At 35.2% G+C, this 25,180-nt stretch overlaps 1 protein-coding gene across 8 annotated transcripts in view; it reads left to right on the top strand.

Moving 5' to 3' along the window:
- The window catches only part of EXOC2 (exocyst complex component 2), a 254,795-nt gene that overhangs the window by 35,522 nt on the left and 194,093 nt on the right, over positions 1 to 25,180 (top strand). For 7 of the 8 annotated variants that reach the window (XM_045189117.2, XM_045189121.2, XM_045189122.2 and 4 more), the window contains 2 exons: positions 13,279 to 13,439; positions 17,455 to 17,631. In XM_045189117.2, the coding sequence (XP_045045052.1) occupies positions 13,322 to 13,439; positions 17,455 to 17,631 (295 nt within the window). In that variant the 5' untranslated portion in view covers positions 13,279 to 13,321. Of the gene's footprint in view, positions 1 to 13,278; positions 13,440 to 17,454; positions 17,632 to 25,180 lie in introns of those variants that run through there. The other variant, XM_045189123.2, reaches the window with a different exon arrangement.

Genomic DNA, 25,180 nt, shown 5'->3' on the forward strand with positions numbered 1-25,180 from the left:
TAGGAAATTAATTTTATTTGTGATTTTAAGCATAAGAACATTATCTGCAATGCATGATATTTGTAATTGGAGGTGGGTTGAAAAAAGACATCTCTTTCCATAATTCATTCCACAAATAATTGCTGAGTACATACTATGTGGTAGGCGCTTTTGTATGTGTGGTGAATATTGCACTTTAAACAGTAGATGTTCTTCTATTTCTAATTTAAATGGCTTAGTGTTCTTCCTGAGATAATGGTTTGTCCATGTTTGGAGAGTGTAGATGATACTTCATGGTAGAGAAATGCCATTGAATTTTCACATCTGAACTAATATAATGAATGGGGGTTTTCAGTTGCCTCTGATTTGTATGTCTCTTCAATCATAAATAAGAAAATAGATTATACTTTTTGATTTATGACTGTCCACTATAGCCTAGACATTACTTTGTTTTATTTGGGCAAACTTTGAGGTTCACATAGTTAAGGTTATGATCCTCTCTCTGTAAAGGCCCTCAAAATGGATTGAGAACATTGGGAGTAAGTTGGAAATGCCTTGTCTTAGTTTTTTTTGATTTGCAATTTTTTTGAAATGAGAGACACTGTAATTTCAATCATGTTTCATGCCAGAAAGAGCCCCAGGTACATAAGAAACAATCAAGGTTTTCAGAATGTGGGCTATCAAATACACAAATGACCTCATACGATGCATAGGATCAGGCGGAGCGTTGAGCACACTTTCAAAACAAGCTTTCCAGACTCTTGTCCATATTTAGAAACATGTTTAAAAAGATAACAGTAGTATGTCACATTTAAAGAATACTTATTTCTGAAACTTCTATAATTTTATGTATCAAGTATTAAATTTCCTAGTGTGGCTGTTTTTAAATACCAGTTTATTCATTGTTTATTGTGCATTTGCCAATTTAAATGTGAAAATAAATATTTTCTCCTGACTTTGATGAACAATGGGTCTTATGTGTTGATTAGCAACAGAATATTAATTTGATGTAGTTTTGCTTTAATATATTACCTAAGCATTATTTTTGATAATTTTTAATTTCATATTACAGAAAACTTTCAAAAATAACAAAGGTACATCATTACTCTAAACCTTTTTTTCACGCCAGTTGTTTACTTCTTGCCCCATTTTTTAGTTTAAAGAGTATTTATTTTTAAAATTATACAGTCACCCCTGGCTGGTGTGGCTCAGTGGGTTGAGTGCCGGCCTGCGACTCTTAATGGTCGCCAGTTCAATTTTCAGTCGGGGCACAGGACTGGGTTGCAGGGCAGTTTCCCAGTAGGGCGCACATGAGAGGCAACCACACATTGTTGTTTCTCTCCCTCTCTTTCTCCCTCCGTTCCTCTCTCTCTAAAAAATAAATAAATAAAATCTTCAAAAAAATAAAATTATACAGTCAAATTGACTTTGGGCAGGGATGGTACACTACTATGAATTTTAACTCATTTTTTCATGTAGCCACTACTGCAATCAGGATACATAAATATCCCATCACTCCATAAAAGCTCCGTTTATAATTATTCCCAGCTCTTACCTCTCAACTTCTGGCAATTCTCTGTTCTCTATCCCTATCGTTTGTCTTTTCTAAAATGTAAGATAAGTGGAATCATATGTGCCTTTTCAGGGTGACTTCTTTCATCCAATTTTAAACTTCCCTGGAATGGTTTTTTTAAAAAAAAATTTTAGAAAATTTTTCTCATACAACTGAATTGAACAGAAACACCTTTCAGTTGATCATATAGTAACAATACGCTCCCTAGTTTTAAGGAACTGATAAAGTATTGTGAAGGCTTTTATTCCCAAGAATAAAAAGTGACATACTTTTGGACTCCTGGTAGTCAGTTCTCAGTTTTAATTCATTTTGGTCTATTCCTCCAGTATGTGTATGTATGCATGTTCTTTGAATGATGGAGGAGATATGGAAGACATACTGCAAAAAAGATCTTGTACCTATCCTGTGGAATTGTGTAAATAAAATCTGAGGAGTTTTTATTTCATATTGTAAGTTACACATGTCTTCTTGGAGAATGAATAAAAATGTGTAATGTTTTGTAGTTTCCCTGGATTTTTCTTTTGCAGTGTGCTTAGTAATATCATCAGTTCCTCCTGCAAGAGGTTTTTATTTGAATCCTTCAGTTTCTTTCTCTAGTTTTGTACATCTTGATTTACTTTTCTGTATTAGTGTCATCTGCTTCTTGGCAAACTTGATAAACTCTTCTCGGGCCAACCTTTTAGCCTTCCACTTCTTCAGGGAGCCTGCTAGTCAACTATTTTCTCTGCCTTAGATTTCCCAGTTCCAGAAGTGGCTGGTGAAGTCAACCTGTCTTGAACAGGATCCTTCTTGGCTGTCTACCCACTACAGCCCTGTGATTCACAGCCCAGAAGCCCAGCAGCCACTGCATCCACAGCTCCTACTGCCACTGCCCTCTTTGTTTTTATCACTTGAAAATATGGTGTAAACATAATGCTTTTGTTCTAAATACCTTAATATGTAGTTATTAAGAGCAACGACATTCTCTTATATTACTGTAGTACAGTTTTCAGAGTCAGAAAATTAAACATGAATACCAATTTTTCCAATTAATGTACTTTATAGAAAATTTTTTCTTGTTCTAAAAATCCATCCAGTATCACACATTACATTTGCTTGTAATGTCTCATTAGTGTCCTTTATTCCTGATTTTGACATTTTCAAAGAGTGAAGGCCAATTACTTTGTAGGATGTTGGTCAATTTAAGATTGTGTGATTAGATTATTTTGATTAGATTTGAGTTATGCATTTTTGGTAAGAAATCACAGAAATGATATTAGGTCTTTGGCATTGTATTTTGTTAAGAAGGACGCAGTGCCTGTCTCAGTTGGCGATTTTAATTTCTGACTTTATCATGACTTCCTAGTAGTTAACATGCTATATAATAAGGGAGAACTTTCTTTTCTCCCATATATATTTGTTCATTGATTTATGTTATTAGGATGGAGTTGAATATTTTCTTTTCTAAATAGATTGCTATCATTAATTACATTAATGCTCTAATTGTCTTATATTTGGGAAGGAGAGCCCCTTCAGTATGGTTTCTATACACTTTTGACATGCCCCCATCATTCTTTGAGTAATTTCTTACTTATACAATGTAACAAGGTGGTCAGGCCAAATTGCTGGGGAACAGGAGGAGACCCCAGAACCACACCAGAAAGAGCACCTCCCCCTAAAAGGGAGGGGAAAAACCCCAAGGCAGTGGATTGAAAAAGCAGCTGGTGAGAGCCCACCTTCTCCAAAGGGAGGGACTACCTGAGAAGGGAGACTGCCTGAGGCAACTGTAAACAGACTAGCCAGGGTTGCCTGGCAACCGAGCAGCCCAATTTTTCTTGGGCTGAGGGAGGAGGCTGATGCTAGAGGCAACTGCAAACTTCTGGGCATCCAAGCAGCTTGTGACCCAGCTGGAGGGAAGTTGTACTGAGGCTGTGTGGTACCAAAAAAGTAAAACATGTATGGTGGAGATCAGCAATCCATAGCAGCAGCAGGACTCCCTGCTCCTGGCCAGGATGTGTATGTGCCTGTGTGTGACTGGAGACCTTGCCCCTTGTGTAAAATGGTGGCTGAAAGAGGGGAAAAGACAACTGGGACAAACATGGTGGACATTAGCTCACATTGGTTGAAAAGCTGGACACTCCCAGTGTGTGGGATTTTGGGAGAGGGTTTTAAATAGAACACAGGCAGAAGCCCCTCTCTGTTTCTTTGCCCTGCACGGGCTGGAGCCCTTGTGGGAGTGGTAGATGCCAGCCGCCTGAGGTTTAGGCCCCATATGGGCAGGAGCCACCTGGCAGAGGTGGTGTCCTGTGCTGGGATGTGCCTCACCGAGTACCAGTTCCTGGGTTACTTGTGCATTGTCTCCTGACTGACTTATTTCACTTAACATAATGCTCTCCAGGTCCATCCATGCTCTTGAAAAGGTAAGATTTCCTTCTTTTTTATGGGCACGTAGTATTCCATTGTATATATGTACCACAGCGTTTTTATCCACTCGTCTACTGATGGGCACTTGGGTTGTTTCAGATCTTGGCCATTGAGGATAATGCTGAATTGAACATAGAGGTGCATATATTCTTTCAAATTAGTGTTTCGGGATTCTTAGGATATATTCCCAGAACTGAGATTGCTGGGTCAAAAGGCAGATCCATTTTAATTTTTTGAGGAAACTCCATACTGTTTTCCACAGTGCTGTACCAATCTGCCTTTCCACCAGCAGTGCACAAGAGTTCCCTTTTCTCCACATCCTTGTAAGCACTTGCTATTTGTTGATTTATTCTACGGGTGTGAGGTGATATCTCCTTGTGGCTTTAATTTGCATGTCTCCGATGACTATAGTAATATTGAACATTTTTTCATATGTCTACAGGCCATCTGTATGCCCTCTTTGGAGAAATGTCTATTCAGGTCCTTTGTTTATTTTTTAATTGGATTTTATGTCTTTCTGGGGTTGAGTTGTATAAATTCTGTATATATTTTGGAAATTAACCCTTTATCAGATGTACCACGGGCAATTATGTTCTCCCATACACTGGGTTCTCTTTTTATTTTGTTGATGATTTCTTTTGCTGTGCAAAAGCTTTTTAGTTTGATATAGCCCCATTTGTTTCTTTTTTTTTTTTCTTCCCTTACCCTAGGAGACCTATTGGCAAAAATATCACTATGCTCTCTTAGACTGAGTCTGAGATTTTACTGTCTATATTCTCTTCTAGGATATTTATGGTTTTGCAACTTATGTTTAAGTCTTTTATCCATTTTGAGTTATTCTTGTGAATGATGTAAGTTGGTGGTCAAGTTTCTTTCTTTTTTTTTTTTTTTGCATGTACCTGTCCAATTTTCCCAGTACCATTTGTTGAAGAGACTGTCTTTACTCCATTGCATGCTCTTGCCTCCTTTGTCAAATATTACTTGACCACATATGTATGGGTTTATTTCTGGGCTCTCTGCTCTGTGTCTTGACCTATATGCCTGTTTTTATGCCAGTACCAGACTGTTTTGATTACGATGACCTTGTGTTATTTTTTGATATCAGGTATTGTGATCCCTCCTACTTTCTTTTTCTTTGTCAGGATTGCTGAGGTTCTTTTTTGTTTCCATGTACATTTTAGGGGTATCTGTTCGAGATCTGTGAAATATGACATTGGTATTTTAATAGGAATTGCACTGAATCTATAGATTGCTTTGGGTAGTATGGACATGAAATAGTCTAGTGCAGTACCTTTATATTTCTCTCTAAAGTTGTTGTCTGAAAAATTTTCAATTTTGTCCCTAATTTAGTGGTTTTCACTATAGCCACAAAGTTGTGCAACCATCACCACAGTCCATTTTAGAACTTTCATCATGACAGCAAGGGCACATACTCATTAGCAGTCACTCTTTATTTCTTCCCAACCTCCACCCTCCTCTCCAGGCCTAAGGCAACTACTAATCTACTTTCTGTCTCCATAGATTTGCCTATTCCAGACTTTCATATATAAATTAAATTATGTAGTATGTAGTTTTTTGTGACTGGCTTCTTTGACTTAGTACAATGGTTTTAAGAAGCATCCATTTTGTAGCATGTGAGTACTGCATTCCTATTTCCTTTTTCTTTTATGTCAATAATACCCTGTTGCAAGGATGTACCACATATTATTTACTCTTTCACCATTTTCGGACTATTGAGTTGATTCCACTTTTTGCCTATTAATTAATAATGCTGTGAAAATTCATGGGTGTTTTTATGTGAACATCAGGTTTTCATTTTTCTTGGGTGTATATACTTAGGAGTGGAATTGGTAAATCATGTAGTAACTCTATGTTTAACTTTGAAAGGAACTGCCAAACTGTTTTCCAGACTGTTTGTAATTTTTATATTCCCACCAGTAATATACAATGGTTCTAATTTCTTCACAGCCTTACCAGCATGTTATTTTTTTGCCTTTTTGATTATATCCTCCTAGTGGGTATAAAGTGATACCTCATTGTGGTTTTGATTTTCATTTTCCTGATGACTAATGACATTGGGCTTCATTTCCTATGCTTATCAAATGTATTTTGTATTGTTTTTGGCAAAATAACTTCAGAATTGTTGCCCAGTTTTAAATTGTATTATATATATATATATTTTACTTTTGAGTTGTATTTTTTATATATTCTAGAGACAAATCTCTCATCAGATACAGTTTCTTCCTATTCTGTGGCTTGTCTTTTTACTTTCTTGATTGTGTCCTTTGAAGCACATTTTTTTACAAATTAAATTTATTGGGGTGACATTGGTTAATAAAATTATATAGGTTTCACATGTAAAATTCTATGATACATGATCTGTATAATGCATTGCGTGCCCACCACCCAAGGTCACGTCATCTTCAGTTATGTCCAGCAGAAGTAATGCTGACTTGAGTGTGGTTGGTTGGGTAAGGATGTGGGTGTAATAATTTATCGTTTTAATTTGAACATTTCACCTAAAATGTCATATGGTGTGCTTGAGTGTGATATTGCTATGTTACAGAATTACATGCTCATGATTTTGTAATAAAAGATTTTGTAATAAAAGCAGGGTGTTATTTGTACCAGACCCTGTATTTGACCTTTTTTATGCTTTACTACCTCCACACCCCCCTTCCCTCTGGTCTGTGTCTGTTATTTTTGTTATTTTTCTTGTTCGTCCATCAGTTACTTTCAGTTTAATATCCCACATATGAGTGAAATATGGTTCTTAACTTTTTCTGTCTCACTTATTTCACTTAGCATGATATTTTCAAGATCTATCTATGTCAGCGATTTTCAACTGGAATGCTGCAAGATTTTTAAAACATGTAGTTCCTGACTATTTAGTCAGGGGCACTGACCTCTTTTTCCTCAGATTGTCAGAGAGATGACATCAGCCAACACACCAATAGCTGTCCAGTGTGAGTGAGTCAAAATTATACCTTTTTTTTTTTTTTTTTTGGTCAGATTGGCAACAAATATATTTTTGGTGTTCTGTAGAATTTTAGTATTTACGGGTGCCATGAGATGAAAAAAGTTGGATATTGCTGATCTATGTTGTCACAAATGGCAGTATTTCATCTTTTCTTATGGCTGAGTAGTATTTCATTGTATATATGTACCACATCATCTTTATCCAGTCATCTATCAAAAAACACTTTGGTTGTCTCTATGTTTTGGCCACTGTGAATAATGCTGCATTGAACATAGGGGTGCATATTATCTTTGTGAATAAATGTTTTCAAATATTTTGGGTAGATATCCACCTCTAACCTTAATTTTTTGAGGAACCTCCATACTGTTCTCCATAGTGGCTGTACCAGTTTACATTCCCACCAGCAGTGAATGAGGGTTTCTTTTTCTCCACAATCTCTCCAGCACTTGTTCTTACTTGTCTTGTTGATAATGGCTATTTTAGTATTTACGCGTGCCATGAGATGAAAAATGTCATGGCATTTCATTGTATTTTTGATTTGCTTTTCCCTAATAGCTAGTGAAATTGAGCCTCTTTTCATAATTTGTTGGCAATTCATATATCTTCTTGGGAGAAGTGTCTGTTTAGGTCCTCTGCCTATTTTTAATGTGTTTGTTTGGTTTTGTGTTGTATGAGTTCTTTTATATAGGGTTTGGCAGAAGTAATGCCTGTTTGAGTGTGGTTGGTAGGTTAATAATATAGGTATAGTAATTTATGATTTTAATTTGAACATTTCACCTAAAATGTAATATGGTGTGCTTGAGTGTGATATCATTATGTTACAGAATTACATGCTTATGATTTTGTAATAAAAGAGTTTGTAATAAAAACGGGGTGTTATTTGTGCCGGACCCTGCATTTTTAGATGTTGATTGTTGGAGCTTCAGTTTGCAAATAACATCTCCCATTCAGTCTGCTGCCTTTTTGTTTTGTTGTCTGTTTCTGTTGCTGTGCAGAAGCTTTTTAGTTCGATGTAGTCCCATTCATTTATTGTTGCCTTTACTTCCGTTGCCTTTGGGATCAAATTCATGAAATCCTCTCTAAGAACAAGTTCCATAAGTTTAGTACCTATGTTTCTTCTATGTAATTTGTGTTTCAGGTCTTATATTTAGGTCTGTGATCCATTCTGAGTTAACTTTTGTATATGGGAACAAACATTAGTCTCGTTTCATTTTTTTTGCACATGGCATTCCTATTTTCAAGATTACAGTTTTAAAAAAACCTCAAGTTATAAGAAAACGCACATAGACAGTTTAAGGAGCTCAGAAATAAAATCAATGAGCAAAAATGAGTACCAAATAAACTGAAACTAAAAAATAATCAAATAGAAATTCTGGAGATGACTAACTCAGTAAAAGAGATTAAGAATGAACCTTTGAGCTTTGGAAATAGAATTGACCAGATGGAGGAAAGAATTAGTGATATCGAAGATAGAAATCTAGAAATGACACAGAGGGAAGGAAGAGAGAGACTCTTTAAATTTTTATTAGAACCGTGTCCGATTGATTTCCTTTTTTTTGTTTTGTTGCTCATGGTGGTGTATCTAAGAAGGCTTTGCCTAACCCAAAGTCACAAAGAAATACCCCTGCGTTTTCTTCAGAGATTTATAGTTTTTTGATCTACATTTAGGTATGTAACACATTTGAAGTAAAATTTTGTTCTATAAGGAAGGGATCCAATTCTAGTTTTTTGCGTATGGATATCAAGTTGTCCCAACACCATTTGTTAAAAAGATTATATTTTTCTATTGTTTAAAAATTACTTGACTATAAATATAAAGGTTTATTTTTGGATTCTTAATTTGATTTCATTGATCTATATGTCTGTCTTTATGCCAGCACTGCACTGTCTTGATTATGTAGCTTTACAGTAAGTTTTGAAATCAGGGAATATGAATCCTCCAACTTTGTTCTTCTTTTTCAAGATCGTTCTGGCTATTTTGAGTCTTTTCTGTTTTCATAATTTTTATGATCAGCTTGTCCATTTCTGCAAAAAAAGACAGCTAAGAATTTAATTGGGATTGCATTTTATTTGTAGATCAAATTGGGAGTATTGCCATCTTAACAATATTGTCTTCCCACCCATGTCTTTCCATTTTTTTTTAGATCTTTAATTTCTTTTAACAATGTTTTGTAGTTTTCAAAATACAGTTTTCACATTTCTTTTGTAAAACTTATTTTTGAGTATTTTATTTTTTTCATGCTATTGTGTACAAGTCTTTTGGGGTTTCTTTTTTTTGCACGTATGCATACAATATCTCTCTCCTATCCCTATCCTCTACTCCTATGTTTGTCCTATTTTAATTCCTATATCCCATTGATACCATGAAACACTTGGAATATATTCAGCCTCTTTAAGCAATTACATTACATGACATTTTTGTTTTGTTTTGTTTTTGTTTTTGGTCTGGTACTGTATGATAGGCATTGAGGATGTAGCAGTAGAATTGATTAAACATCATTTGTTCTCAAAGAGGTGACACAAATATATCTAAGGTTTAACACAGCAAATATTAGAATGATGTAGCAGAAGCATTGTAAAGGGAAGAATCAGGGAGATTTTGTTAGAGACAGTAACATTTAAACTTGACCTTGAAATATTGGTAAGGATTCCACATACTTGGAAAGACTACAGGTAGTGGACACAAGAAAAAGGAAATCATGAAGGCATAAGAGGTCAACAGGCTTATGTGGTGTCAGATGACTGAGGGAAATGACTGAGGATGAAGTAGGAAATGTAGAAGAATCTAGTTTTTACAGTTTACAGTTTTTACAGTTAATAAAATGTTAAGGATTTTGCTCTGTCCATTGTGGTTTAGTTGGTTGGAGTGTTGTACCATAGAATGAAAGCTTGTGGGTTCTATTCCCAGTCAGGACACATGCCCAGGTTGTGGGTTCTATCTCTGGTTGGGAAGCATCTGAGAAGGCAACTACTCGGTATTTCTCTTTCTCTCCCTTCCTCTCCCTCTAAAAGCAGTGAAAAACATCCTTGGGTCCAGAGAAAAAAAAGTTAAGAATTTTGTGGGCACTGGAGACCACTGAGCAGTGTTGTGGAAAATTTTTATTTTTATATTTTTAGGGGTGGAGTTGATGAGATCTGTATTTTAGAGAATTAACTCTGGTGTTTGCTGAAAGGGGCAGAGTACTCAGAACAGCAATTTTAACTGGTGTGCCACAAGAATTTTTAAAACTTGCAGTACCTGACTATTTAGTCAGGAGCACTGAACTCTTTTTCCTTAGATCAGGGATGTCAAACTCATCTTCATCGGGGGCCACATCAGCCTTGTGATTGCGTTCAAAGGGCCAAAATAATTTTAGGACTGTATAAATGTAACTACTCCTTAACTGTTAAGGAGTTGAAATTACATTCAGCCTTTTGAAGGCAACCTCAAGGCTTATGTGGCCCCTGGTGAAAATGCGTTTGACACCACTGCCTTAGATTGTTAAATAAAAACAAATGACAGCAGCCAAAACAACAATAGCCATCCAGTGTGAATGAATAAAAATTATACCTATTTTTTTGTTAGATAGGCAAGAATTATAATGCAGTTTTTGATGTGCCACAGTATTTTAGTAATTAGTTTGTGTGTAATGAGAATATCCAGGGAGAGAAGATGAAGGTCTCAACTAGGAGAGCAAAGTAGAATTGAGAAGAATATTTGAGTTTGCATTGTGACAGAAAGATTCTGAGTATTCAGGGATGCGATAGGGAAGAAGAGGAGTCAGTATAACCTTGAATTGTCTCATTTGGTTTATTGGATGATGATAATATCTTTCTGGTTTTTCATACTTTGTTGTTGTGTTGCTGTTATAATTTTATTAAGTAAATTACGTAGGCTTGTTTGATTGCATTATTGGCCATGAGATTCAATTCAGTCGCCAGCCTCCTCTCTTTTTCCAGAGGAGGTCAAGTTTATGTCACATGGCTCAAAACCCCAACTCTCTAATCACATGGTTACTCTTTCTGGTTTGGCCAGCCATAATATTGAGTTGCTATAAATATTATATAACTGTGATATTGAGGGCTCATGAATAACAAACACAGTCCTTGGATTTTGAGTCTCTCTCAAAATCACAAGGGACAGAAGTCAGTCACAATCTTTATTATACAACATACTCCAAACTCATTTAGCTCTCTTTTCTGGCATACATCTCCATATATCCAGATTCTATGTCTAATCTGCCATTATCTTGATAGTCAATTTTCAATAAAGCTTATAACTTCCTTTCCCTGTTCATCCTCCTTTCCTCCTCCCAAACACACATATGCCTATTTGCAGCCTCATTACCACATTTGATTAAACGAGTGGTCAGTTCCTGTATTGATAGGATGATATAAATCTTTTCTCTTTTGCTCCTTTTGAAGGTTTCAAGAGCTCTTATTTTTGTCTTCATTTTGCCTTTTAGGAATAAAAACTTTTTCCCTCTGCAGATATTAAAGTAGGATCAAAGTTTTATAATACTCTTGAAGTTTTGTTTTTGCTTTTCTATTACCTGCTGTGTTAGTTTGCTGGGGCTACCATAACAAAGACCAATAGACTTGTGACTGAAACAAGAAACATTTGTTTTTTCATGGTTCTGGAGGCTGGAAGTCTAAGACCAACATGTCAATAGGGTAGGTTCCTTCTGAGGCCTCTCTCTGGAGCTTGTAGATAGATGGCTATTTCTCTCCATGTCTTTACATGGTCATCTTTCTGTGTGTGTCTTTGTCCTAATTTCCTCTTCTTATAAGGACACCAGTTGTATTGAATTAGATCCCATCTATATGAGCTCATTTTACCTTAGTCATCTCTTTAACGCCCTAGTTTTTAAATACGGCCACATTCTGAAGTACCGGGGGTTAGTACTACATGATTTTTTGCTTGGGACACAATGCAGCTTGTACACCTGTCTAATTGGTTTCCTCTGGATCTTTTTGTTTATCTGATTTCCATCTCTCATATGTTTTTTTCTTGACCATATTATAGTCTTTGGTTGTCCTTGTATATTTTAGAGTCATGCTATAAACAGATGATTGCTTTACTTTGTGTATGGGCAGAGTTTGTCTGTAAAAGGCTTTTCTGTCAGGTAATAATGACTGCCAGTAGCCCTTCCCTTTCTGGGGCAGACCCTTACATGTCAGGGTCTTAGGTTCTTTTTTCCTAGAGCTCTTCAGTTTCTCTAGAGAATGATACTCTAGTTAGGACAGTGATGTTGGGCGTGGAGGTGGCTTACACACCGTCCTGACAGTGGTGCTAAGTGCAGGGTTAGGATAGAGGCCTAAGGAGTTCTACAGTTTGCTGTGTAGGTTGACAGTGAATTACCCTTATTTTGTCTGGTATCTCTGAGTACTGGTCCTCTTCTTTTTGTTTTTTTTTCAAAAAAACTAACTTCTAATTCCTGCCTAACTCTGCAGGATGAGGGCAGGGGCCAGAATATCTAACTTCTCACACTATATACAGATATAGCTAACTAGCAAGTTCCTTCTATTTTGTTCTGAACCCTCACCCTCATCTTCTGGGGCATCTGAAGCCTTGAGCATTTAAGGAGTTCTGCAGGATTTATTAGTGAAGTTTTATTATTTATTGGTTGCCCAAATGCTAGGTACTGTGCTAGAATTATCCTGTGTAATCTTAATTGTAACCTTATGAAATGCTCTATTAGCTCCTTTTTACACATAAGAAAACAGAGGTTTAGAACAGAATTAGTAAATCTGCAGCACCAGGACTTAAACACAGGTGTATCTGACCTCAGAAACTTGACTTTTACCAACTCTGCTGTACTCAGAACTGTTAGGAACTCCCACTTCTGCCTCTGCCTCTACTTTCTAGTTATTGTAAAAATGTCAATATATTGATTTGAACACATTAAAAAATGGTTGGTATACTAAGTATAATACAAAAATAAAGCAAAATTCAGTACACCTATGGGAATATAAATATAATTTAATTTTTATGAATTAATCAGAATGTCTTCCTTAAACAACTTTGGGAGAACAGTTTCCATCATATTTGTGGGGTTCAGCAAGTGTAGGCATGGAGATAAATAGTGACATTAAGTTTGTCTCTCATGATTTTGAAAGTTCCTATAAACAAGAGCTTAGTTTTTGTTATTTTTCAGATATTTCCTTCTCAGTACCAGCTGGAGTATCCTTAGTAAACTTAATATTTGGTAACTGTTGGCAGACCAGCTACATGGCAAAAAATTTAGAACTATATGTTTAAGAATACTTTTTATGTTCTGGAACTAAATGTCTAGCATTCTTGTATTTTGAGTCACTGCTTTTCTCAGTTGGCACTAATCCTTTTTTTCTTTCTCTTTTACAGATTACCTCTGTAACTAGATCTCCAGTTTGCTCAACAAAGCACAATGTCTCGTTCACGACAACCCCCCCTTGTGACAGGCATCTCTCCAAATGAAGGAATTCCCTGGACCAAGGTCACAATTAGAGGAGAAAACCTGGGGACTGGCCCAACTGACCTCATAGGTAAGGGCAAGGACTGGGCTATGTATCCATGGTAAATACATTTTTATGTTGGACAGTAGAGGCAAGATATATTATTTTGAAATAGTGAAGGTGATAGAAAAACATCACTGTGGTCTGTACAGTGTGATCTGAATAAAAGTGAGAGAATTATTTGATTTTCTGATTTTTCTGTTAAAAATCATTATGTTATCAAATCTTACCTACATTATCTTTCATCACGTCCTTCAGAACGTTTCCCATAGCTGAGATTTACCTCCATTTCTTCAGTGTTACTTTTTCCTGCTTAGATTGCCAAAACAGCCTCCTTGCTATTTTTGCTCTCTTTAGTTTTCTTGTAATTATACAACTGTGTTCCTTCTTAAATGTTCTGTGAATTATGGCTCTTCTGCTCATTATTGCTCTCCAGATTAAATCTAAACTCCAGCACCTGGTGATGTCAGTATCACTTGGCTCTTGTCCTCACTCCATCTAAAAGAGACTCTCATCAGGTGACCTATAGGTCTTAATTTGTTTCTTTTTCTCTGCCACATGGCAGCTCCATCATGGTTGAGAGCAATACCACTGATCTGAAATTCATAGTCTGCCTGCCAAGGCTTGAGACTTACAACCAAAAATCTCCTCAGACTAATTCTCACGCATGTTAATCTGCCTTTTTAGTTAGATTTTCCTAATATTTACATATTTAGAGCAAGCTGAGTTTTAGTTTTTAGAGTCAGTTTATGTTTTTTAATCTTACAAAGCTCAAGGACATGAATGATAGAAAACTATGCATCTAGTTGCCACAGCATAACTATTTTTAGATGTTGGTTTGCATGGTGTTTCTCCCCCTCTGTTACATGGAAAACCTTTACTGCTGGCTTATTTAAGCATTGATGTTTGTCAGTGGTTCTTACTGCTGGCTTTTCTTAATCTTTTCTAGAATTTAAAAAAAATGCTCTGGCCCATTAAGTCTCTCTCTCTAAAGAGCCTTGTTGTTGTTGTTGTTCTTGTCATTATTATTAAATACAACCGAGTGTTAGATATAGCCAGGGAAGAGAGCAAATTAGAAATATAATTTTAAGGTCAGTTAAGATTATTTTGCTGTGAATTCTTTATGAGGGAGTACCTATCCATTGAGAATGAAGAAGGGAGAGACTGTAATATATATGCTACTACATATATATTCTGATTTCCCATCTGCATTTATCTGGATTCAGACATTCTCTTGACTTGTTTCTTAGCTTGGTAAAGTATTTGAGATTATGAGTTGGAATGTGTTTTTCTTGCATTATAGGTGCTGATTGACAGATTGTTTTTTGGCCATTCAAAAAAACCTTTGAAAAGAGAAAGTGAACTGAAGCTCCCCACCATGTTTAATAACTGAGTTTTACATTTCCCAGCTAATTCTATTTGCTAATGTTACTTAAATATGTCTCATTTTATAGTTTCTCTAGTTTACAGTATTTTATTCTTCAGTAAATGAAACATTTATTCCTATGAAGATAGACTTATCTAATCATATATGTCTTGTGTTTTTGATATAGCTTATTCCAGAATTTCATTTATCCAGGGTGGAAAAGTGCCCAGAATGTATGGAAAGAGGCCATACGGATAGAGATTATATCCCACATTTTAATTGGCAGTCATTGCGAGCTCCTAAACATGATAGTTACTATTCTATATAAATTTTAATCTTGCCTTAGCTTCAGGCAGTGCTATTCTTATTTGACTAAATGTATATTACTTTTATAAACCTTGGTAGTTCAGCTTTCAACCTGCCTATGTATTGCCAAAAAACCATTTTTTAAAAAAGCAAACTTAACCTACTAAGTTGTGTAAGTGTTTTTAACTCAGATATATCTATACTAGCCAAATAAAACACTATAAAAACACTTTATTTGGAATTCTACAAGTTACTTAAAATAAGATGTTATTATATTTCATGAAGCAGATTTCTTAGCTTTTAGTAACTTAGCAAAAGTGTGCTCAAGAAATTAAATAGGTCTTATGATCTTATTTAATTTTCATGACATTTTAAATGATCCATTTGAATCTGTGTTTAAAATTATATGGTGATTATTAAATTTTTTGGTAAAATGCAGAGTACATGTTAAATCAGAGGAACACTGGTAGCAGCTATGACCAGATGGCATTGTTCTGGGTAGTTTTTTTCTAACTCGTACCATTATGGTCATTATTCATGTTTGCTCGTTTGAACATGTTTTTAAGACTCCACGTTTTTGTAGCTGATAGCTGTTCCCATTCATCAGTTCTAATCATAAGATGTTTCTCTAGCAGGGAACTTATGTTAGGAATGAATTTACATTAAGCCCTGACATTTGTTCTTGAGTTTTTCTCCTTTCTGATATAGTAAATTAAAAAAATATTAAGTTATATATTGACCCGGAGTGATATCAAATTATCTACCATCTGTAATTAGACAGTTTGTAAATTAAAACATTTCCCGTTCATTTAAAAAAATACGCAGATTTAAGTAATGCATACAAATTATTTGAACAAATATGCATTGAAGTGTTTTACAGTTATTATCTTGGAGATGGAGAGGAGTTCCAGAGATGCTTTCAATCTCTTAAATTGTTTAAATTTTTTGTAACAAAAATAGATTATGAGGAAAGATATCTCAGACATTCCTATTTGAAAAAAATAATTTTTAATTATGAATGCATTTAAAATGTGTAAATGTCATTATACATATCTTAAAAAGCCAACAGAAAACTTAGTCCTAAAGGAACCTTTAAGTGCTTTATTGTTAAATAAAATTCACACATGAATACATAATAGATGTTTTAGGGAATCTTTAAAATTAATTATTTTAATAAATGTCTTTAAAATGTAGTTATTTTTATTTCTTTATAGTTAATATAACATTCTTACTACATATTGCTTTAACTTGCAACAGAACATGAATTCCTCCCTACATTTTTTCAACCATATTTGGCAGGTATTTCTGGGAAAAAAATTATAATTGCCAAACTTAACTGTTGAACAGTATAAAAAGTTACATAATGAGAAAAGAAAGTGTGAAGTGGCCAGGTCTTTGACACATGTATTTTGGTTATTTGCTCCAGAAATATTTGTTATATTGGTCTCTGTTTTATGGAAATGGAGAAATAGGGATGAAATCAGTTAGTAGACTAGATGGCAGTTTGTTTACATGGTGGTATTTTGGTGTTTTTCCAGGGGTCTTGTGTTCCTCTCTACAATCTTTCAGTGCCTCCCTGTTTCATTACTGCCTAAATTGTAATTTACTTGGAATTGGGCCTGAGATGCCAGGCATGAGTTGATCTTTTGGGAGTGCCCATTTAGTGTGAAAGCAGAATGTAGTATAGTATCATGAACTGCCTTTAGAGGAATGATAAGCAGATATTAAAAACGAAATACTAACCAGTAATGTCCGAGAACATACCCTGGATTTGCCAGACTCCAGGCTATGCTTAAAATAAAGTATCTACTGTAGTTCATTCTGTTACACCATGTATAATTGAACACTAGTAAAAGTATATGTAGATTATTTTCAGGAAGATGTAGAAATATGTTTTTAGGGAATGACATATCATTTATTTATACTTTAGAATTTATATCAATAACTTAGACTTCTAATAACAGCAATGATTTTCCTTCTAATATCTGTGAAAGCAATTTAAGATTCTTATAGTCTTAAGTAACAGAATGCCTAAACATTATTATTATGGCCATTATGATCTAATTCCATTGATGTTTAAAGAAACTTAAATGTAATCTAAAAGAAGTCTTAAATATTAGAGAAAAAAGATTAGGCAAAAATCAATAGAGACAGTGGTGTATTTGCAAATAATATTGGGAATATTCAATAATAGAAATAATATTGAATAAATATTGAACAAAGAAGTGTTACTTCTGGATTTATTTTTCAGTTTTTGAAAAGGCCTGGTATTACTAAGAGGAGAAAGAAGAATTGCCTTTTCATGTAATAGACATAATTAACTCTTATCATTGTTCTTTTTAACTTTGCTTTTATGCATGTTTTTATTTTCAGGTTTGACAATTTGTGGACATAATTGCCTCCTGACAGCAGAATGGATGTCTGCAAGTAAAATAGTATGTCGAGTGGGACAAGCCAAAAATGACAAAGGAGACATAATTGTCACAACCAAGTCGGGTGGCAAAGGAACCTCAACAGTATCTTTCAAGCTACTCAAACCTGAAAAAATAGGTATCACTTTTCGTGATGTTATTCTGAAAATGAGAACAAAAATGGGTTTTGTCTATTAAAATTTCAAACTGGTGGATTAGTCTAAAATTTACCTACTACTATATCTTATTAGGAATGGGGTACTGGTTAAAGTTTGCATTACTTTTGAAAAAGTACCTAAGGGTAATGATCCTGACAGAATTATCATTCTAAATTCTTTATAAAATCTGTTCATTTAAAATTTTGATTTGACTAAAGTTCATTGCTCTTAAGTACATTTATTCTTGAATTGCATTTTTTTTTCTGTTATATGGTTAATATTTGAGGTGAAGTAATCCTCGCAATTTGACCAAATTAGCGATAATGTCTAAGTAACAAGCTCTTTTCCTTCATTTTCTCCTTCCTTTCAGTCCTGGGCAAAATGCTACCTGATCGGGAGGGAGGTGCTTTTAGTCCTTTAAACTAAAAATAACTCTTCATTGTACCCCATAGCATTTTACATGTTATGTTTTTATACACCTAATACCATATTCTCATATTAGAATAATTAAGAACTTGGTCCGAGGAGCTAGACTCTGACTATTAATCTGGACGCTAGCACTACTGACTGTGGGAGTTGAGTGCTTAGTTTCTTTGTGGGTGACAGTTGAATCTTTTTACCTACTCTAGAGGATCAAGTGAGTTAGAAGATACAAGTAAAGTGCTTAGTATAGCCCCTTACAAAAAGTAAATGTTCAAAAATTATAACTTTTTTCATTTAAAAAAATTTTCTTTTTTTAAATTTATTGGGGTGATATTAGTTAATAACATTACTAAGTTTCAAGTATACAGTTCTATAATATATCATGTATATTGCATTGTGCGGTCACCACTCAGTCTAGTATCCTCCTGGCACCATATAGTTGACCTCCTTTACCCACTTCAACCTCCCCACTATACCCCTTTCCCTTGGTTAACCACCATACAGTCTACGTCTGTGAGTTTGTTTTGACTGTTCATTTTTTGTTTTCTATTTTATATCTCACATGTGAGTAGTATTCTATTGTATGCATGAACCGCATTGTCTATATATTCAGTCATCCATCAAAGGATACGTAGGTTGTTTCCATGTCTTGGCTGACCTATATAATGCTATGATTGCTATGATGAATATAGGGGTACATATCTTTATGAATAAATATTTTCACATTTTGGGGGTAGATACCCAGGATAGGGATTGTTGGGTCATATGGTAGCTCTGTTCTTCCTTTTTTGAGGAACCTCCACACTGTTTTTCATAATGGCAACAGCATGGATAGATCTTGAGACTCTCATGCTGGTGAAATAAGTCAAGACAGTAGTCAGGAACCATATGATTTCACTTGTATGTATGATATAAAATTGGAAGAAAAAACAAGAAAAACAAAGACTGCACACAACAGTATGGTGGTTACCTGAGAGAAGGGGGTAAGGGGGTTGTGAAGGGTAAAGGAGGTCAATTAATACGGTGATGGAAGAAGATTTGACTTTGGGTGGTGGGCACACAATGCAATATACAGATTATGTATCATAGAAATGTACACTTGAAACCTGTACAATTTTATTAATCAATGTCAACTCAATACCTTTAATTTAAAAAACAAAAATAGGAAAAAAAAAATTCTTACCATCACTATATGAGGGTTCCCTTTTTCTCCATATCCTCTGTAACACGTATTTTGTGTCTTATTGGTAATAACCATTCTAACTAGTGTGAGATTATTTTATTGTGGCTTTAATTTGCATTTCCCTTATAGCTAAGGAAATTGAGAGTCTTTTTCAAATATCTGTTGGCCTTTTGTATGTCTTTTTGGGAAAAGAACCATTCAGTTCAGGTTCTCTGCCCATTTTTTAATTGGAACAATTGTTTTTGTTGTTGTTTAGTTATATGATTTCTTTATGTATTTTAGATATTAGCCCCTTATCAGAGGTATCATTACAAATATTTTCTCCATCCAATTGTTGCCTTTTTGTTTTGTTGATGTTTTCTTTTGTGTGCAGAAGCTTTTTGTCTCCGGTCTTACTGTATTTTTGGAGTATAAGACGCACCCCACCCAATTTGGGAGGAAAATGGGGGTGCGTCTTATAGTCCGAATGTAGCGTACCTGGCTCGCTGTGGGGGGGTGGGCGGTGGTGGAGTGGGGTCACAGGAGGCAGGAGCAGGGTCACTGCTTCAGGAAGCCGGCAGTGGCAGGAATCGGGCAATGCTGTAGGCCCTAGGCTGGGAGGAGGGGGTGTCCCAGTGGTGTGAAGCAAGGGAGGCAGGAGTGGAGTCCTTGCTGCGGCATACTATAGTGCTAGGGAGGAGGGTATAGGTGGTGCAGGCATGTTAGGAGAAGAAAGCCTGCGGTGCCCCTACGTGCCTCCATCATGTGACTGGTGTGTCTCCCATTTACATTAATATGGGCAAATTCCACTGCAGGGTCACCTGTCAATGTGGCCCTGTAGCTGTTGCAAAACTAAAACTCCCATCATGCTTGGACAGGTTGAGATGATGGGAGATATAATTTGGCAGCAGCTGCAGAGCCACACAGGTTGTGCAAAACTGCTGTCCCCATACAAGAGTGTTGCACAACCTGTGGCCCTCCAGCAGCAGATCCCCCCATAACAGTGTCAGCAGCAGATCTCCCCATAACAGTACATCATCCACTGATGTTCTCAGCTACAGCGCCCCCATAACTATGAAGGACACGGTGCTGGTAGTTCTGCCATTACTGTGTTTTGTTTTAGAAAGATACAATAGCGTACCGTAGTCTCCTGCTGAATCTACCGTAATTGTGGAAAGATGTCAAAGCAGAAAAGGATTTCTGCTTTAAAGGATGTTATTAAATATTTTACCACATTTTTTGATTCAAATATTTTTTTCCTGTTTTCGTCCTCTAAAACCTAGGTGCATCTTATGGTCTGGTGCATCTTATAGTCCGAAAAATACAGTATATTTATGTATTTGATCCATTTTTTGCTACTTTTTGTGTAAAATAGCAGTGTCATATAGCAGTCTAGATTCATTTTTTTGCACATGACTTTCCAATTTTTCCAACACCACTTAATGACGAGCCCTTCTTTTCTCTAGTATATGTTTATGGCTTCTTTGTTGAAAATTAGTTGCCCAAATACATGTGAGTTTATTTCTGGGCTTTCAGTTTGTTCTATTGGTCCATATATCTGTTGTTGTTGTTGTTGTTTTTCCCAGTACCATACTGTTTTGATTATTGTAGCTTTGTAATATAGTTGAGTCAGGGAGTGTGACATCTCCATCTTTTTTTTTTATTCTTATGGTTGCTTTGGCTCTCCACGGTCTTCTGTTATTCTATACAAATTTAAGGATTTTTTGTGGATGTTGTTTTCTATCTCTGAAAAATGTCATTGGGACTTTTATGGGGATTTCATTAAATTTGTATATTGCTTTAGGTAGTATGGCCATTTTAACTATGTTAATTCTTTTAATTCATTAACATAGAACACCTTTCCATTTCTTTGTGTCATCTTCAATGTCTTTTGACAATGTCTAGTAGTTTTCATGTCCTTCACATCCTTGTTTACTCCTAGATGTTTTATTCTTTTTGTTGCCATTGCGAATGGAATTTTTTTTTTGAAATTTAGTTGTTAGTATATAGAAATGCAGTGCATTTTTTTTACACTGATTCTGTATCCTGCAAGATTACTGTACTTGTTTGATTCCAATATTTTTTTGGTGGCACCTTTATGGTATTAATTATACAGAATTATGCCATTTGCAAACAGTGACAATTTTACTTCTTCATTCTCCATTTGCATGCCTTTCATTTCTTTCTCTTACTTTATTAATCTGGAGGGGTACATCCAGTATTATGTTGAATAACAGTGGTGAGAGTGGGCATCATTGTCTTGTTCCTGCTCTTAGAGGAAAACTTTGTTTTTCACCATTGAGTATGCTAGTAGCTGAGGGGTTATCATATATGGCCTTTATTATGTTTACGTACTTTCTTCTCTACCCATTTTATTGAGTGCTTTATTAATCATAAATGGCTGTTGTATCTAATCAAATGCTTTTCTGTATGTATTGATATGATTTTTATCCTTTATTTTGTTAATGTGGTGTCTCACATTTATCAGTATCTAAATGTTGGGCCATCTTTTCACCATTGACTGAACTCCAGTTCATTATGGTATATTGTCTTTTTAATGTATTGTTGTATTTAATTTGCTAGTAATTGTTTAGGATTTTTGCATCTATATTCATCAGAGATACTGGCCTATAATTTTCTTTATTTATATTTTCCTTATATGTTTTTAGTATTAGGGTACTGTTGGTCTCATAAAATGAGTTAGGAGGTTTTGCCTTTAAAAAAATAATTTGGAAGGGTTTGAGAAGAATAGCTATTAAATTTTCTTTGAATGTTTGTTCAGATTCACTGAAGCCATCTATCTGGTCCTGGACTGTTACTTTTGGGGAGGTTTTTGATGACTGTTTCCATTTTCTTACTGGTGATTAGTTTATTTTGATTCTTCTTCATGATTCTATCTAGGAAGGTTACATATTTCTGGGAACCTATACATTTCTTCTAGGTCAGGGGTGTCAAATTCATTTTCACAGGGGGCCACATCAACTTCATGGTTGCCTTCAAAGGGCCGAATGTAATTTTAACTCCTTAACAGTTAAGCAGTATTTACATTTCTACAGTCCTAAAATTATTTTGGCCCTTTGAAGGCAACCGTGAGGCTGATGTGGCCCCCAGTGAAAATGAGTTTGACACGCCTGTCTAGGTTATTGAATTTGGTGTCGTATAGCATTTCTTGAGTATTTTTGTAGGTTCTCTTTCATTTCTGATTCTGAGTTTTTTCTCTTTTTCCTTGGTGAGTCTTGCCAGAGGTTTGTTAATTTTATTAATCTTTTCAAATAACCAGTTCTTTGTTGCATTAATTTTTGGGTTTTTTTTGTTCTCTATTTCATTTATTTCTGCTGCAATTTTTATTATTTTTTTCCTTTTAGTGACTTTGGGCTTTGTATTTTTTTCTTCCCTATTTATTTAAGTTGAATTATTTGGGTGTTTGAAAATTTGAAAATTTTCTTGTTTCCTGAAGTAGGCCTGCAAAGATGTAAATCTCTCATTACCACTGTGGCTGCATCCACGAAATTTTTATATGTTGTATTGTCATTTTAATTTGTCTTTGTGTATCTTTTGAGCTTTTATTTCTTCTTTGACCCATTCATTGTTTAGTAGCATGTTGTTTGATCTCCACACATTCTCCGCTTTATTTTTGCACTTGTTTCCAATTTCAAAGCATTGTGGTGAGAGAATATGCTTGATATCTTGTCAGTCTTTTTAAATTTGTTGAGGCTCGTTTTGTGCTCCACTATATGGTCTGTTCTTGAAAATTCTGCATGTGCACTAGAGAAGAACGTATATTCTGGTGGTCTCTGATGAAAGTTCTGTGAATATCGATTATGTCCATTTGGTGTAATGTGCGAATGTAAGGTTGATATTTCCTTATTGATTTCCTATTAGGATGATATATCTATTGCTGTCAGTGAGGAATTTAGGTACCTTACTATCATTGTGTTTTGTTGCTTTATATAAAGTAGGTTTACAGTTGTTCCTATGGAAAAAATACAGTAATAAATGTATAATAATATAAGAATAAACTCTGTTTTTCATGTATTCACAACTGCAAACCTACTTTTTTGCCCCACCTTGTATTTTGGTACTCCACTTTTGGGTACTTGTTTTGATAAGTGTTATATTTCTCACTTATTAATAGTCTCTTTTATCATTATAAAATGTCCATCTTTGTCTCTTTTTACTTTTTTATCTTTTAAATCAATTTTGTATGATATAATTACAGCTACACCCACTTTTCTCTGGTTGTCATTTGCTTGGAGTATAATTTTTCACTTCTTTTCTTTGAGTCTTTGCAGTTGAGATGCCTGCTGAAGGCCACAAAAAGTTAGGTTTTATTTTTTGATGCATCTGCTACTGTGTGTCTTTTAATTGGTGAATTAAGTCCATTTACTTTTATAGTGATTATTGATATGTGAGGATTTCCTGCAGCCATTTTATCTTTTGTTTTCTGGAAACTGTGTCTCCATTGTTTGTTTTTTCCTTTGTCTTTCTGTCGGTAGTATTCTATGATTTATTTCCTCCTCTGTTTTCTCCTTTATTATGTATGTGTTTCATTTCTAGATACCTTTATTGCAGTTACCATTAGGTTTATACAAAAGAAAGCTTCATATGTACAGTAGTACTTTTACCTGTAGTTGCATCTTATTTCCATTTACCTGAGCAAGGTCAGTCTTACCCCCTCCCCTTATATGTTTTTGTTGTTACAGATTATCCCTGTGCATTGATTTATATTTTTACTTTTTAAATTTCTATATTTTATTGTATTTTCTGTTACCATTTAGTTCCCTTATACCTCCAGCAATCACCACACTGTTGTCCATGTCCATGAGTCTTTTTTCCTTTTTACTCAATCTCTCCACCCCCTAACCTCCCCCACCCTCCCTTAACTGTTACCCTGCTCTCTATCTATGAGTCTCTCTGTATTTTGCTTATTGGTTCAGTTAGTTCATTAGATTACACATAAGTGAAATCATATGGCATTTGTCTTTCTCCAATTGGCTTATTTCACTTAGTATAATGTTCTCCAGGTCCGTCCATACTGTGCCAAAGGGTAAAAGTTTCTTCTTTTTTACAGATGAGTGGTATTCCATTGTGTAAATATCCCATAGTTGTTTTATCCACTCATCTACTGATGGATACTTGGGCTGCTTCCACATCTTGGCAATTGTAAACAGTGAAGCAGTGAGCATAGGGGTGCTGAATTAGTGTTCTGGCTTCCTCCAGTTATATTCCCAGAAGTAGGATCGATATGTCAAGAGGCAGATCCATTTTTAATTTTTGAGGTGTCTCCATAATGCTTTCCACAGTAGTTTCACCAATCTGGATTCCCACCAACAGTGCAAAAGGGTTCCCTTTCTCCATATCCTCGCCAGCACTTGTTGTTTGTTGATTTACTGATGATAGCCATTCTGACAAGTGTAAGGTGATATCTCGCTGTGGTTTTAATTTGCATCTCTCTGGTGATTAGCCACATTGAGCATCTTTTCATAGTTTATTGGCCCTGTGTATGTCTTCTTTGGAGAAGTGTCTGTTCAGGTCCTTTACCCATTTTTTAATTGGGCCTTTTTTTTGGTGTTGAATTTTGTAAGTTCTTTATAGATTTTGGATATTAACCTCTTATCAACTCTATCAGTAAATATGTTCTCTTAAGTCTTTGGCTTGTCTTTTTATTTTGTTGATTTTTCTTTTGCTCTGCTAAACCTTTTTAGTTTGATGCAGTCCCAGTTCTTTATTTTTTCTTTTGTTTCCCTTGCCTAGGGACATAAATCTAATAAAATACTGCTATGAACAATGTCTCAGATTTTGCTGCCTATCTTTTCTTTGAGTATTTTCATGGTTTGGGGTCTAACATTTAAGTCTTTAATCCATTTTGAATTTATTCTTGTGTGTAACGTAAGAAGGTGGTCTAGTTTCATTTTTCTGCACGTATCCAATTTTTCCCAACACAA

The sequence above is a fragment of the Desmodus rotundus genome, chromosome 3 (assembly GCF_022682495.2).
Source record: "Desmodus rotundus isolate HL8 chromosome 3, HLdesRot8A.1, whole genome shotgun sequence".
NCBI lineage: Eukaryota > Metazoa > Chordata > Mammalia > Chiroptera > Phyllostomidae > Desmodus > Desmodus rotundus.